At 41.4% G+C, this 16,726-nt stretch overlaps 1 protein-coding gene across 16 annotated transcripts in view; it reads left to right on the top strand.

Moving 5' to 3' along the window:
• Positions 1-16,726, top strand: part of CADPS2 (calcium dependent secretion activator 2) — a 371,011-nt gene that overhangs the window by 139,459 nt on the left and 214,826 nt on the right. For all 16 annotated transcript variants that reach the window (XM_029073511.1, XM_029073500.1, XM_029073498.1 and 13 more), the window contains exon 6: positions 549-670. In XM_029073511.1, the coding sequence (XP_028929344.1) occupies positions 549-670 (122 nt within the window). The remainder of the gene's footprint in view (positions 1-548; positions 671-16,726) is intronic.

Here is a 16,726-nt window from a genome sequence, read left to right as displayed (position 1 = left end):
GCAGCATCCTCTCAGGAGCCACGAGATTTCTAGAGGAACCTGGATTTCCACAGTGCACTAACTTGGGGGACTTTCCCTCTGGTGATAGACCTAAAGGGATGTTTTCATTTTTGGCATCTGCTGCCTGTACTTTTGGCATAGCATATGCTTTCACTGGTTCTTTGTAGGAGCTTAATTGACCAAATTCAGTTCAAGCATTTTATTTCATGCATTTTGTTTTTAATTCTGAGTTAATTGCTGACAGAAGAGAGATCAGATGGGTCCCTAAATAGAACTCTGCTGTTGTTAGGATAGAGGATCAGATCAAATTTCATATTAATTGCCCCAGAAATGCACTTTAGGGTTGTATATTGCTTGGAGGTATAAACAGTTGTGGGGGTTGGGGAATTGGAGAAGAAGAGGGAGAAAGGAGAGGAGTGGAAAAGTCATTGATTTTTTCTAGAGACTCCTTTCACCTTTTCTCTGGTTTATCTTAATACTACCTTGTTTTATTGCTTGCTTTGCCAGGGATTTGACATAGAACTTTTTATTCCTTTCCTCTTTCTTAGATTGTGATAATGGAGGTGCAAGGTTTGAAGTCAGTCGCTCCCAACAGGATTGTTTACTGCACAATGGAAGTGGAGGGAGGAGAAAAGCTTCAGACAGACCAGGCAGAAGCTTCGAGGCCACAGTAAGCTCTTGCATGCTTTTCCTCAATTTCTTTGGCAGATAATATATGACACTACAGTGTTCTGGAATATGTGTTGGGCAGCTTTTTACCTTTTTGAAAAGTGACAGAGGATAGTGTTTTATATATATATATATGTATATATGCTATATATATATGTAATAAGTGCTGACTATGTGCCAGGTGCTGTACTAAACACTGGGGAAGATACAAGCTATTCAGGTTGGACACAGTCCCTGTCCCTCATGGGGCTCATGGTCTTAATCCCCATTTTATAGACGAGGTAAGTGATTTGCCCACGCAGCAGGCAAGTAGCAGAGCTGGGATTCGAACCTAGGTCCTTCTTACTCCCAGCCCCGTGCTTTATCAACTAGGCCACACTTCTTCTGAATTAAAACTACAGACCCTTATTCAGATGGTAAAGCAAGCTAGAAGGAGTGAAGTCAATTATCAATAAATAAAGATTTTACCACCCACTTGTCAAACAAACTTATGATTGTCACAGAGTTCCATGTCAATGGGCACAGATTGTAGTGCTTACAGTGTGATGCTGCTTTTCTCTAAATAAGTTTCTAAGGTCTGGGGTATATGGAGAAGGTAGAAGAGGAGGATGTGGGAAAGGTATCGGAGGTGATGTACATGAGATGAAGGAGGTAAGGTAGTAGGGGGCAAGGTGATTGAATGCTTTAAAGCCAATGATGAGGAGTTTCTGTTTGATGCGGAGGAGGATGGGCAAGCATTGGAGATTTTTGAGAAGTGGGGAGATGTGAACTGTATGCTTTTATAGAAAAATGATCCAGGCAGCAGAGTGAAATATGGAAATGCCCTGGGCAAGTCACCCCCATCAAAAATCTCCAGTGGTTGCCTATCAACCTGCACATGAAGCAAAAACTCTTCACTATTGGCTTCAAAGCTCTCCATCACCTTGCCCCCTCCTACCTCACCTTCCTTCTCTCCTTCTACAGCCCAGCCCGCACACTCTGCTCCTCTGCCGCCAACCTCCTCAATGTGCCTTGTTCTCGCTTGTCCCGCCGTTGACCCCTGGCCCATATCCTACCTCTGGCCTGCAATGCCCTCCCTTCTCACATCCATCAGACTAACTTTCTTCCTTCCTTCAAAGCCCTACTGAGAGCTATCTCCTCCAGGAGGCCTTCCCAGACTGAGCCCCCCTTTTCCTCCCTTCCTCTACCCACTTCCCCTCCCCACAGCACTTGTGTATATTTATGCATATTTTTTATTCTATTTATTTTATTAATGATGTGTATATGTCTGTAATTATGTTTATCTATTTTGATGCTGTTGATGCCTGTCTACTTGTTTTGTTGTCTGTCTCCCCCTTCTAGACTGTGAGGCCATTGTTGGGTAGGGATTTTCTCTATCTGTTGCAGAATTGTACTTTCCAAGCGCCTTAGTACAGTGCTCTGCACACAGTAAGAGCTCAATAAATATGAATGAATGAATGAATGACTGGGAGAGACAGGAGGCAGGAAGATCAACGAGGAGTCAGATGCAGTAGTCAAGACAAGTTAGAATAAATACTGGGATTAACATGATAGCGGTTTGGATAGAGAAGAAAGGATGGATTTTAGCAACATTGTGAAGATAGAACCTACAAGGTTTGATGACAGATTGAATATGTCACACTTAGCATTTGGGAACAATCAAGCATTCCCTCTGTGAATCACCCCATCTATCAATCACCCTCAGGTTAATCACCTTCCTACCTTGCACTCTTCCTTTGGTGCTAAGTAGGTAGTCAACCCCACGACTGTCCATTAAGATTTCAAAGTGTGTTTTCATCAGGAAACAGTATTTTTCAGCATACATAGTGCCCAAATGTCAGTTATTAGGGGAAAATATTCCTCCGTCATCATGTTTACACTAAAATCAATTCTGTTTCTTGTTTCCTGTCTGGAGAAGATTTTTATCTGCTCTGGGGAAAATTGTAGCAGTGCTGTCACTGGCACTTCAGCAATTTAATATTTTACTGCTGGTGGCAGGAGGTTTGCAGTTATGACTTCCTTATTCGCCTGGGCGGTAGTCCACTCTGTCTATAGCGTCCTACACTGCCTGGCTCTGCTGCACAAGAAAATCATCCTTAGCTTTAATGGCTAATAGCAAGGGTGTGGGGCAAAGCCAGATGAAAAGAATAGATCCAGTCTGAACATTTTACTTCATGGAAATTGTTTCATCAATATTATGATCATTCATTGTTTCTTATGGTGATAATGGGTGTGATGGGCACTGCAGAGAATGTGGACTGTGATCATCATCCTCAGTGATGTTTATTTAGTGTTTACTATATGCAGAGCACTGTACTAAGCCTTTGGAAGAGTACAATAAGCTCATTATGAGCGGTGAATGTGATGGCTAATTCTGCTGTATTGCACTTTCCCAAGTGCTAATTACAGTGCACTTCACATAGTAAGCTCTCAATAAATACCATTGATTGAATGCAACAGAGTTGGCAGACATGTTCCCTGCCCACGGTGAGCTTACAGTCTAGAGGGAGATGGTGATGCAGTTAGTCCTTCTCTGGAGAGATTAGTCTGCCTTGTGGAATCTAGGATTTTTTTAATGGCATTTGTTAAGCATTTGTTTGATGTCAAGCAGTGTACTAAGCACTGGGGTAGATACAAATTTATCAGGTTGACAAAGTTCCCATCCCTCATGAGGCTCACAGTCTAAGTAGCAGGGAGGATGGGTTTTGAAACCCAATTTTACAGATGAGGAAACTGAGGCACAGAAAAGTCATGTGACTTGTCCAAGGTCACACAGTAGGCAAGTGGCAGAGCCAGGGTTAGAACTCAGATCCTCTGACTCCTGGCCCATGCTCTTTCACTAAGCCATTTTGGGTTTTTTTGAGATGCTTGCTTATTAATATTCTAAAGTAAATATTATCTAAGACTTAAAAATAATGAATAAAAATTGGTTTTCCGTTGTGTTGTAGATCATTTGAGATTTTCCAGGGACTAGAGGTTAAAGAAAAAGAGGAAAAGTGTCCCTTTCTGCAGGCTGTTGATAATCATATCAATATTATCATGTCCTAATGCATGGGTGGCAGGTTTGCATGGTACTGTAATTTCAGCTCAAAAACCCATTCCAGGATTCTTTAAAATGTTCTTCCTCCTAGGACTTGCCAGTGGTTTTCAAGAGGTTTTCTACCACAGCCTCCTATGGAATGTTTTTGTCACGTATCTTGAGAAATGTATCCAGAATTCTTATAAGCTGATTAATGCCTTTTGTAAACTGGGAAAAAAATGTACTCATGTAGAGATTAAGCCAGTTGTTCATTACTCACTGAGTCATCGTTGTAGTTGATTTATTTTGCCATTTTCCAGCAGAAAGAAATGAAAAATTACACACTGATGAGATGATAAAGGTGTTTGTGTTTGCCTGTTAAAGCTGTGTCCCGAAAGTTTTTGAAAGTTTGAGTCACAGATCGGTCTTGGGATCTATGCGTGCTTGGGGTTGGAGGAGTGGAGAGGGTATGGAAGGGGCGCCTCGTGTGCATTGCTTTCAGGGGTTCAAAATGACCATTCCTTATCCAAGGCACATCTCTTGGAATGCTAAGCCCCTTGAAAGGTGTCCCCTCCTACCTCAATTCATTAATCTTCTACTACAACCCAGTCTGCACACTTTGCTTCTTTAATGCTCACCTTCCCATTGTACCTCGATCTCCTTTATCTCCCCTCCCACCTTTCTCCCACTTCCTGCCTCTGGCCTGGAACAGCTTCCCTCCGCATATCTTACAGACAATTACTCTCCTCCACTTCAAAGCCTTATTGAGGACACATCTTCTCCATTCATTCATTCCTTCAATCATATTTATTGAGCGCTTACTGTGTGCAGAGCACTGCACTAAGCTCTTGGATCGTATTGAGCGCTTACTGTGTGCAGAGCACTGTTCTAAGCTCTTGGGATGTACAATTCGGCAACCGAGACAATCCCTGCCCAACAACGGACTCACAGTCTAAAAGGGAGAGACAGAAACAAAACAAATAGTTGGGCATCAATACCATCAACATAAATAGAATCATAGATATATACACATCATTAATAAAATAGAGTAATAAATAATATATACAAATATACGTAAGTGCTGTGGGGAGGGAGTAGGGGGAATGGGGAAGGGTGGGAGGGAAAGAGAGGGCTCAGTCTGGGAAGGAGGGGGAGCTCTCAGTAGGGGTTTGCTCTCTAAGGGTGAGCTCTCAGTAGGGGTTTGCTCTCTAAGGGTGAGCTCTCAGTAGGGTTTTGAAGAAGGGAAGAGAGATCTCCCCTGACTAAACCCTCTTTTGCTTTTCTTCACCTCCCTTCTGCATCGCCTTGACTTGCTCCCTTTATTCATTCCTCCATCCCAGCCCCACAGCACCTATGTATGTTTCTGTAATTTATTTCTATTAATGTCTGTCTTCCCCTGTAGACTACAAACTCATTGTGGGCAGGGCGTGTTTCTGGGCATGGAATGTGTCTGTTATATTGTTACACTGTACTCTCCCAAGTACTTAGTTCAGTGCTCTGCACACAGTTAGCACTCAATAAATATGAATTACTGACTGAAAGCAGAGATCATGTCTACTCACTCTATTGTATTCTCCCAAGTGCTTAGGACAGTGCTCTGCGGAGCATAAGGCAAAACCAGTTGACTGACTGACATACCAACTGTACATGTACAGCAGCTAAAACAAGCAGGATGAAATTACTGCAGAAGCATCCACAAGGTCCCGAAGCTTCAAAAACTGTTTGGCCACAATTAGTGAATTTAGCTACTGCACTTCATGAATGGGCAGATTATTTGGAACATGAGAACCATAGCTAGAAATCAACTGCCATATCCTACTGAGCTTAGACTGTAAACTCACTGTGGCCAGGGATTGTGTCTCCTAAATCTCTCATATCTAGATATCACTCAACAGTATTTGTATATTGAGAAAGAAAGAAAGAGAGAAGTGGAGAGAGAGCAAGAGAAAGAGAGAGAACAAACGTGCGCTGAAGATGTCCTTCCAAAAAGCAAGCTCAGGATTTTAAGGGGAGCCGTCAGTGCTACTTAGTTCAGTTTCCTCTTGTCTTGGGGCTTGAAAGGAAAGTGTTTATATCTGACCTCAGCACCTTTAGGAAACAGCAAGTCATCCTTCCACTAGAGCATTGTTATGGACATCTTGTCTAAGGTTGGTTCAAGTGAAGAAGAAATAATAATTGCAGTGGAAACTTCAGCCTGTTGTTTGTAGAGCCAGCTGTAAGGGAGTTGCATAGCATGATTTTATTTCTTCTGATAGTGCCACAGGGCAAGCCTGATCCAATTTTATAAAAGGGGACTTTGAAGGACTAGGAGCGCTGGACTCTAAAGATCATGCTGATGGGAAAATCATTAGAATGGAGGGTTTGGGAATTTGGGGAAAGCAATGCATTTGCATTTTTTCTGTTGTTACCAAAAAATGGGTGGATTTTGTTAGGTCAATCAGTGATATTTACTGAGTGCCTACTCAATTTACTGAACTTAGCTCTGGGGAAAGTATAACAGAAGGAAGACTCTTTTCCTTACCCTCCAGGAGTTTTTTTTAGCTGATAAAATAGTGACCTTTTCATCTGGAGTATGGCTATTCGATTCAGTCGAATTTATTTAGTGCTTAGTATGTGCAGAGCACTGTACTAAGTGGTTGGGAGAGTACAGTACATCCCTGCCCACAACGAGCTTACAGTCTAGAGTCTACAGTCTGTTCCATTGTACACTTTCAAGCACTTAGTGGCCTTTGTACACAGTAGGTGCTCAATAAATACGAATGACTAAATTGATGAAATTCCCTATGTTCCAGAATTTAAAATTCATTCCCTTTTTTTACAGTGACAGTACAGATTTTTTGGCAGATGGCACACTTTGGCACCGGACACATTTGGCTACTTCCCAGAAGACTTTTTGAAAAATCCCAAGAGCGAATATGTGAAAATCCCAAATTTAATATAGCCCTGTCAATTGCTTCCTCTCCGTCTCACCTTCCCAGCCACCTAATGTCATCTGAGGTATATTTATGAGCAGTTTCAATGGCTCAGTACTTCACAGAAGCCCACCAACCTAGACAATGACCTTTGCTTCCCAGTTCCCATTGGATGAAGCTTTAGAAGGCCCCCTGCCTCCTGGGTCCCAAGCTGAGCCTGGCTTTGTTGTTTTGACTCCATAGGGATCCCTCTTCCTGAAGGAGAGAGAACCACACTAATGCCTTTATTTAGTTCACACGATTGGCTATTTTAAGCCTCATGCAGTCTGTCTCAGCACTGCCTGTCCGTTTTCTTCTTCTCCTTAATGTTTCATCATTCGAAAGACTTGACAAACAGGCAGGAAGCTTCTCATGCATAAAACATGAACCACACACAGAGTTAATGATGGGTATAAACGCCCAAGTCAGATAGTGAGGGGCAGTGGCAGGAGAGGTATCTGGAGAGCACTGGTTCAGGAGGTCTGGGGAGCTCTGGCTTGGGGGACAGGGGTGGAGTGCCATCTTAGGGGGGAGCCTTGGGGGTGCTGAGGAGCCCCAACTCAGGGACAGGTCAATATAGCAGATGGGACCGTTAGCACTTTGATACTCACCCCAATCCCACAGAATTTATGTAAATATCCTTCTACTATACTAGCTCTTAATGTAAATATCCTTATACTCTAGAAGCAGCTTGGCCTGGTGGATAGAGCACGGGCCTGGGAGTCAGAAGGTCATGGGTTCTAATCCTGGCTCTGCCACTTGTCTGCTGTATGAACTTGGGCAAGTCACTTCACTTCTCTGTGCTTCAGTTACCTCATTGGTAAAATGAGGATAAAGATTAATAGGCACGTTCTCTGCTCATAACAAGTTTACAATCTAGAGGGGGAGACAGACATTAATATGAATAAACAATTTATTATATATGATTTAAAGATATGTACATAGGTGCTCTGGAATTGTAGATGGGGTACAGGTCACAAATCCAAGAGCATAGAATATGTGTGTGTTTTTCTATATATATATATAGGTATATATATATGTAAATATATTTGTGTGTGTGTATGTATGTGTTAATGTCCTCATATGCTACTATTTCCCCTGTCTGCAGTCTATTTGAATGTCTGTCTCCCCCTTTATACTGTAACTCCTTGTAGAAAGGAATCATGTTTACCAACTCTATTGTATTCTCTCAAGCTCTTAGTAGTGTCCTGCACATAGTAAGCACTCAATTGATACTATTGATTGATTGACTATCCAGTCTTGTAGCAAAAATCTATTAGGAAAAGTGACCTGCAAAGTCAACAATGTTCAGGCATGTGTTAAGAATCAGATAAGGGTAGCCACATGCCTTCAGACCCTCCCAGAGAGAAGTCAGATTGCTCCATACCACCCAAACACCATCCTGATCATCTGAAAGAATACATCTGAAGGGAAGACAGCAGGGAAAGGTTTAATAAAATGTTGCATCTTCCCTGCATGCGCAGTTGTGTCAGGCTCTTGGAATTTCCAGCTCATGTTGCTTAACATGTTCAACTATTGTGCATTTTAGCGAGAGCTGAGAGACCAAGAGGGAGAACTAAGGTTACCGTCAACTCAGTAAACGTGAAATTGCATTTTTCAGCATGATTAAGTACTCAGCCAGGCACCTAAACTTAGACTTGTTAGTTGTATGATTAAACAAGAAGAATGTAGTTGGAAAAGACCCTGTAAAATTTCCTTCTTTTTCTACAAATAAAACTGGTCACTGCCCAAGAAAAAATGCAATGTGACATCAGCCTTAACAAGTCCTGATGTTTTTATTCCATACTAAAAAGACATATCTGGTTGAGGGAATGTAGGGAAGCAGCATGGCCTAGTGGAGGGAATATGGAGGGGAGAGTCACAAGGCCTGGGTTCTAATACCGGTTTAGTCACTTGTCTGCTATGTGACCTGGACAGGTCACTTAACTTCTGTATGCTTCAATTTCCTCATCTATAAAATAGGAATAAAATACCTGTTTCCCTCCCCTTTAGACCTTGAGTCTACTATAGGCCAGGGACTGTGTCCAACATGATTAACATGTATCTAGCCCAGTGCATAGTACAGTATTTGACACATACAAGCATAAATACCACAATTATTATCAGTATTATTAGAGAAATAATTGTTTATTATAATTATTTCAGCAAAATATGCAGACAATAGCTAGGCTTTTGTTTTGATAGCTAGTATCAGTGAGGAAGTAAAAGACTACTGGCGAAATCCTATTTTTGAATATTGTAGTACTTAACATTTTTGCCCCGTGTCTGTAGAAAGAGTCTGGTCTGGTAATAATTAATTTTGATCCCAAAGAACATTTTTTGAATAAAGGAAAAGAACAATTACAGATTGTCTCATAGAGCAAATTATCATTATTATTTTAGCATTTCTGTGGCACATTATACTGGCCAAGTGCTTTATAATCATTCATTAGTGAAGCAGAGCACAAATAGGATGAGAGAAGCATGTAAATGAATAAACAGCCGGGGATTGGAAGGGCAAGTGGAAAATTACATGGAAATATTAAAATCCCTTCAAGAAATTGCTGTGATTCCCTGAAAGCCAAACAAAGCACAGGTGTTTATTATCCAAGTATTAAAAAACTGTCAATTCAGCTCCCATCACTCCTCACATCATTGAGGTGTTGTCACTCCTCAATATCCAGATAGAGTGGGAATTTTTCCTGGAAAGAACTGGGTCCAGGGGAAGTTTGGGTGAATCAGGAGACGTGGCCCCCCTCAGGTGAACACCCCAAACAGTTCTCAAGTGCTTACTAAGTACACTGCTCTGTACACAGTAAGCATTTGATAAATACAGTTGATTCATACAAAGAAAAATTCATTATGTTTCAGAACCCTGATCCTTTGGACACTGGATGAACAGGATTATTCATATTTGCGAGTATTCAGCTCCAAGTTACAGGCATTAGTTTGACAAAATTCTTTCTCTCTGTCCATAGAGCCATGACACCTCCTTTTCCAGCCCATTCCTAAGGCCCTTTGATCTCAGTAGTCTTACTATAGTTTAGCAACAGCGACACAAAGCGTGGTAGATTTAAGCTCATGCTTTATTCATTGTTCCCTCTTTCGCATCTGAACCTCTGAGGGATGATGGGTTTCACATAGGGAGGGCAGTGTATCCCACCATTCCTGATTCCTCTCCTATATGCATTTCAGCCAAAAGGTGCTTTGCTGGATTGTTATATAATTGAACAAAAATAAATCCACCTTAGTAAACAGTATGTGATCTGAATAGTTATAGGTTTGAGGATAGGAGGACTGATGTCTGTTTAATTTTGTGATCGCTTGACACTTCCAAAACTCACAGGAGTCTATTCCAGGACATCGGGAAGCTCCAAAAAGTGCCCTTCCTGTATCGTCATTCATACGTTTGGGTGGGAACTGGAGGATGAATGTGCCCACATGAGGATGTTAGTGAGTTGGTGGAATGGCAGATCCCAAAAAATTCTCAGTGTTCCAGAATACACAAATCCCACTAGACAAGTGGTGGAGCCGGAATTAGAACCCAGTCCCTTCTGATTCCCAGGCCCATGCTCCACTAGGTCATGCTGCTTCTATGCTGCCACAGAACTGATATGAGCCAGTTTGCTTTACTACAAACGACTAAAATGTTCATTCTCTTTAACTGCAGTGATCTTTCAAAACAGAATCCATGAAGTCTTAATAAGATTCTCTAGAGTTCTAAATGTCATCGGTATTTCAGTTTTTGGTAAAACATTCAAAAAATGATATCCACCTTGATCTGCATTACCATGACTACAAGGCAGTAGTGTCACATTAAATTCACCAAAAGCAGGGGAAATGGTGCAGGCTTGGAATGCGAAAAGAAGACGGTCTTACTTCTTTCCAGGACAGTCTAAGACTATTCTCGAACCTATTAAGAGTTGAATCTGGGCTGTCAGACAAACTATCTGCAGCTGAAACAATTACACAAGCCATCTGGTTTCCTTTCTTCTGTTAAAGCACTGAAATCGAACCAACTCTGGCTGCATGTGTTTGAAGGATGGAGTATCGATTAAGTATCAAGCTATTCTTGGTCTACCAAACAGAGACTACTGGGTGCTGTGTCTCCTCCCCAGAATCCCCAACAAATGAGCAAGAGGGATTGAGAGCGCATTAAACCGTTCTTGCAGAGGGGAGCATGTTGGTCAACCAAACGTTCAGGACATGTCACCCTTGGGTCCTCTCACTTCCAGACACTAGACCACTCTCCTTTTTGCCCTGTGGTCTTATCCCCAATTAAAGAAGAACAGAGGGAATCCTGGCAAGTCATTTAACTTGTATGTGCTTCAGTTTCCTGTGCCTCATCTGTAACCTTGACATTATCCTTGATTCCTTTCTCATTCAACCCATGTATTCAATCCATCACCAAATCCTGCCGTTCTTACCTTGACAACATTGCTAAAATCCGCCCTTTACTCTCCATCCAATACAATCACTTATCCTATCCCACCTAGATTACTGCATCAGCTTCCTTGCTGATGCACTCCGCTCTACTACCCGGATCATCTTTCTACAGAAACATTCAGGATGTGTCACCCCTCTCCTCAAAAAACCTCCAGTGGTTGCCTGTCCACCTCCATATCAAACAAGAACTCCTCACCAATGGCTTTAAAGCACTCTGTCACTTTGCCCCCTCCTTCCTCTCCTCATTTCTTTCCTTCTACAACCTAGCCCGCATACTTCATTCCTCTAGTGCTAACCTTCTCACTTTGCCTTGATCTCGTCTGTCTCGCCGCTGTCCCCTGGCCCAAGTCCTACCAGAGGTCCCCTGGAATGCCTTCCCTCCTCAAATCCGAAAGACAGTTACTCTCCCCCGGCTTCAAACCTTATTGAAAGCACATCTCTAAGAGACCTTCCCAGACTAAGCCCCTCTTTTCCTCATATCCCACTCCCTTCTGCATCGCCCTGAATTGCTCCCTTTGCTCTTCCACCCCGAGCCCCACAGCACTTACATACGTATCTGTATTTATTTGTATTGATGTTTGTCTCCCCCCTTCTAGACTGTGAGCTCATTGTAGGCAGAGAATGTCATTGTTTATTGTTGTATTGTGCTTAGTACAGTGCTCTACCCACAGTAAGTGCTTAATAAATACGACTGAATGATTGAAATAATTTAGGTGATGATGCTGGAGGGTTTGTAGCTGCCAAAGCTTGGCTGGAGCATCCACTAGATTTTAAGCTCCTTGAGGCAGGGATCATGTCTACCAAGTTGATTGTGTTGACATCTCCCAAGTGGTTGATACAATTCTCTGCACATAATAAGCACTCAATAAATGCTATTCATTGTCTCTTGTACTCAGAGGGATGATGTAATTGGCCCAGCTCTGAGTCTCTGAGCCCCTAGAGTTGGTGGTCTTGTTTCTTGTCCACTCTAGGGCCATTTTGAATCAATCAATCAATGGTATTTATTGAGCACTTACTATCTGCAGAGCACAATACTAAGCACTTGAGAGTACAGTACAGTGGAGTTGGTAGATACGGTTCCCGACCAACAGCAAGTTGACAGTTTAGAGGGGAAGACAGACATTAAAATAAAATACAGATGGATATGTATAGCGACTGTCTGATCTGATTGTATTATATCAACCCCAGCAAGTGGCACAGTGCTTGGCAGATAGTAGACACTTAACAAATGCCACAGTTTTTAGTAGTAGTATTATTCCTTAAGGTCAAGGATTGACTCTACCAACTCAATTGTATTCTCCCAAGCTCTTAGTACAGTGCCATACACATAATAAATGCTTAATAAATTCCATTGAGATTGATTAGAAGGAAATACTGTATATGGATTAGCTTAGGATCAGTCCTGGTTGTGGCTTCATTTTTGGAGGAAATGGTAAGCCAGGCAGACAGCTCTTGGGCCAAACCATTTTCTCACCAAAATCCAGAGACAGGTCTTTAGGATAGAAGTAGAGAAAAATGGTAAGCTTCCATAAAGCTTTGTATTCTCTAATGGACCTTAGTTCTCATTGAAATTCAGCTATGCTTTGTTCTTGGTTCCATGGGGAATTTCTTGAACCATATAAAGATATTTAAATTATGCCTCAGTTATTTTTTAAGGTGCCTCTTCTGCTGTCTGCCTGCAGAAATAGAGCTGTGAAATATCTTGGTTTCCTTTAAAAAAGAATTTAGTTGACCTCCCTGACTGGATTGTTCTGAGCAAGGCGAATCAGAATGTAAGATGCGAAAAATTGTCCTTTAAAAATTAGATATTACGAACAAATGAAAGCTAGACTAGCCTATGGTCCAGCTGGAGAGAGGAAGAAGGAACTGCCTGAAAGAAATTATATGATACATCTATTCTGAAACACCATTTTGTCCCAGCATGTTTATTAGGCCATTCATGAAAGAAAATGATATACTTTTAATACATTTTTTATACTGTGGCCCATATATTGTTATAATGATGAGAGTGCTTTACCCAAGAAATACAGACTTTAAGGGACAATTTTATTCAATTACTCCTGATGCTTTTCCAATCATGTTGTTAGCATCTTTAGAGGACAGAAATTGCAGCTAATCTTCTCACAGGCCAAGGGAGGTGGGGAGGAAAAGCATGTCCAGAAGAGACCAAAATGGGTCTCTATTTTAGGACACATTAAAAAAAAAATCACCTGAAATATTTAAATAATAATGCAAGACACATTTGGGATCTGAATTATCCAGAACATTTGCTAATGTGACCCCAGCAATCATTAGCTAATGAAGACCCAGCTGGAGATAAATGAAATATGGGGCAGAAGTCAATGCAGTCTCTTCCATCTTTTGCCAATCACCATTATTCCATTAAAGTTTCCATACCTGAAAGTTCAAATTCAGGCAGGCTGAGAATTCTTCCTTGCTTGACATGTTCAAAAGGAAACCACTCCTGCACTTGGAGATTTATTTTTAAAAATCAACAGTTAAGATTGAAACATCTGATTTGAAGTAAATCCAATTTTAATGTATTTAGTGGATTCTTACCCACCCTAGAGTTAAAGCCCAAATGTATTATGGGTATCTATGTACTTGAGGCAATTTTTGAGGCTGCCATAATAAAAAATATAGTTATATGTTATTTTGAAATTGCCTAGCTAATGGGCTCTAGTTCATATCCAAGACTGTGCCTTTCGGGCAGTGCCACACTTGATGGAGGAATTTTTTGCTTTGGGGATTTTGTTTTGTTTTTAAAAGGAAAGGACATCGTGCAAAATATATAGGTGGAGGGGTACAGGGAAAATCAGGTCTGCACACAGCAAGCGCTCAATAAATACGATTGATTGATGTGGAATACATGAAAAGAGGACTGTGGAGAGAAGCTGCAACCTCTTGTTGTCATGGAGCCCTGTAGTCATGAATGAGGGATGATCCCTTCAGTTAGTCAGCCAGCCAGTCGTATTTATTGAGCGCTTACTGTGTGTAGAGCACTGTACTAATCGCTTGGGGGAGAGTACAATATAACAATAAACAGACTCTCCCGAGGGCTCTGTATCTAGTAAGCGCTCAAAAATGAGATTGACTGATCACTCAGCATTGATGACCCCACCTGGCTCATGGAAAATTATGGAGGGAAGTGAACACCTCGAAAGGTTTCACTGATTTTTACAGGATTCAGAAGTATCGCTTTGTTCTGTAAAAAAAAAAAAAAAAAATCAGTTTTGGGTGGGGTTTTTTTTTACATTAGAGCCACTTAATTGCTTGAATTAATCAGGAATGGTAATTTTCAGGGCCATTTTCACAATGGCTTTTAATGCTCATTTAAGGGTTCACTAATTGCTTTTAGTGAAATTAATAAAGCTAGGATAAATGCTTAATAATCAGGCCTTCTATTCCCTTAATTCCCAAAACAGAGATGGGTTATTCAATCAGTAAGCAAACTATGTTTTTATAGTATCATCAGTCTGAATTAAACTCAGGTGGTAAGGATATTTGAATTGTAATTGCTTGTATTTTATTTCCTCAGTGACCCCATGGAATCAAAGTAGTTGAATGATCAGTTGAAGTTCTGGATAGTAAGCTAGTTCATTTATTCATTCAATAGTATTTATTGAGCGCTTACTATGTGCAGAGCACTGTACTAAGCACTTGGAATGAACAAGTCAGCAACAGATAGAGACAGTCCCTGCCGTTTGACGGGCTTACAGCAGTCTAATCGGGGGAGACGGACAGACAAGAACAATGGCAATAAATAGAGTCAAGGGGAAGAACATCTCGTAAAAACAGTGGCAACTAAATAGAATTAAGGTGATGTACATTTCATTAACAAAATAAATAGGGTAATGGCAGTAAATAAATAGTTGTGGGCCGGGAACGTGTCTACCAACTCTGTTGTACTGCACTCTACCGATCGCTTAGTGCAGTGCTCTGTGCACAATGAGCACTCAGTAAATACCATTCACCATCATCAGTGATACTGAACGCTTACAGCGTGCTCCACTGATTAACCAGCTCATGAGAAATAAGTTTAGGTCATAGTGTGCATTTTCTGGTGGCATTTTCCGAGCACTGTACTCTTTGTCAATGGGGCACCCTGCCTATTGCAAAAAGAAAATACATGCGGACAAAGCATTCATTATGATGAGACCCAGCTTTAGAAGGATGGCAACAAGATAATGCTCTAGACTTAAAGGCTTTTTTAAATAAGAATGAAAAGTTTGGACCAGGCTGACCTGTATTCTAATTGTTATTCAGAATTAATGGGATTTAATCTGTCAAGGAAGTGAAGAAATGACTCCTTGTGCATCTATAGTTGCATAATTTTAAAGGGGACATTAATGCAAAAAAAATCTCTAGAGAATCACTGATGACTCTTTGTCTAAGTGTTTTCTTTTGTCTTTCCTTGGCAGCTCTGTCTTCTCACTTGATAGAGTGAGAACTTCTCGCATGTTAGATTAGGGAGTGAATTCTCTTCCCCCAAGATTTTTCTGGCCACCTGTTCTGTTGGGTGTTAGGCTACAAAGTTCTTGGAGAATTTATTTGAAGTTCCTGGGCATTTTTCTGGCAGTTGCTGAAAGCCAGACAATATCCTGATGGCGATAATAATGAGAAGTAACATGGCTTACTGGTTAGAGCATGGGGCTGGGAGTTAGAAGGACCTGAGTTCTAATCCCTGCTCTGCCACTTGCCTGCCGTGGGACCTTGGGCAAATCACTTAACTTCTCTGTGCTTCAGTTACCTCATCTGTAAAATGGGAATTAAAACTGTGAGCCCCACACGGGACAGGGACTGTGTTCAGCCTGATTATCTTGTATCTACCCCTCTGCTTAGAATAAGTGCCTTGTACATAGTAAGTGCTTAACAAATACCATTAAAAAAGATACTAGTCAATAAGTGCAAACTGGAGTTAACCAAGGCAGAGAGAAGTTAAATGACTTGCCCGAGGTCACACAGCAGACATGGGGCTGAGCCTGGGTGAGAACCCAGGTCCTCTGACTACCAGGCCCGTGCTCTTTTCACTAGGCCATACTGCTCCATATTTATTGAGCATCTCTTGTGTGTACAGTGCTGAATTCTGCATTTGGGAGAATGCTTTGGAGGTAAAATTATTTAGTCCCTGCCCTCAGGTCATTTACAGTCAAATTGGGAAGATGGGCAGAAACAAAGTATTTGCCACTAGGAAAGAAAGAATGCTACCAATAGCTTAATAATAATGATATTAATAATAATAATGGCATTTATTAAGTGCTTACTATGTGCCAAGCACTGTTCTAAGCGCTGGGGTAGACACAAGGGAATCAGGTTGTCCCACATGGGGCTCACCGTCTTAATCCCCATTTTACAGATGAGGTAACTGAGGCACAGAGAAGTTAAGTGACTTGCCCACAGTCACACAGCTGACAAGTGGCGGAGCCGGGATTTGAACTCATGACCTCTGACTCCAAAGCCCGTGCTCTTTCCACTGAGCCACGGAGCACTTACTAATATTTGTGGTATTTGTGAAGTACTTATTGAAAGGCTAGCACTGTACTAGATATAAAATAATCAGGTTGGACACAATGCCTGTCTCATATGGTACTCACATTTTAGAGGTCGAGGGAGAATAGGTTGGTAATCCCCGTTTTACAGA

Source organism: Ornithorhynchus anatinus, chromosome 10 (genome assembly GCF_004115215.2).
Source record: "Ornithorhynchus anatinus isolate Pmale09 chromosome 10, mOrnAna1.pri.v4, whole genome shotgun sequence".
Lineage (NCBI taxonomy): Eukaryota > Metazoa > Chordata > Mammalia > Monotremata > Ornithorhynchidae > Ornithorhynchus > Ornithorhynchus anatinus.
This window is presented reverse-complemented; position numbering and strand designations above follow the sequence as displayed.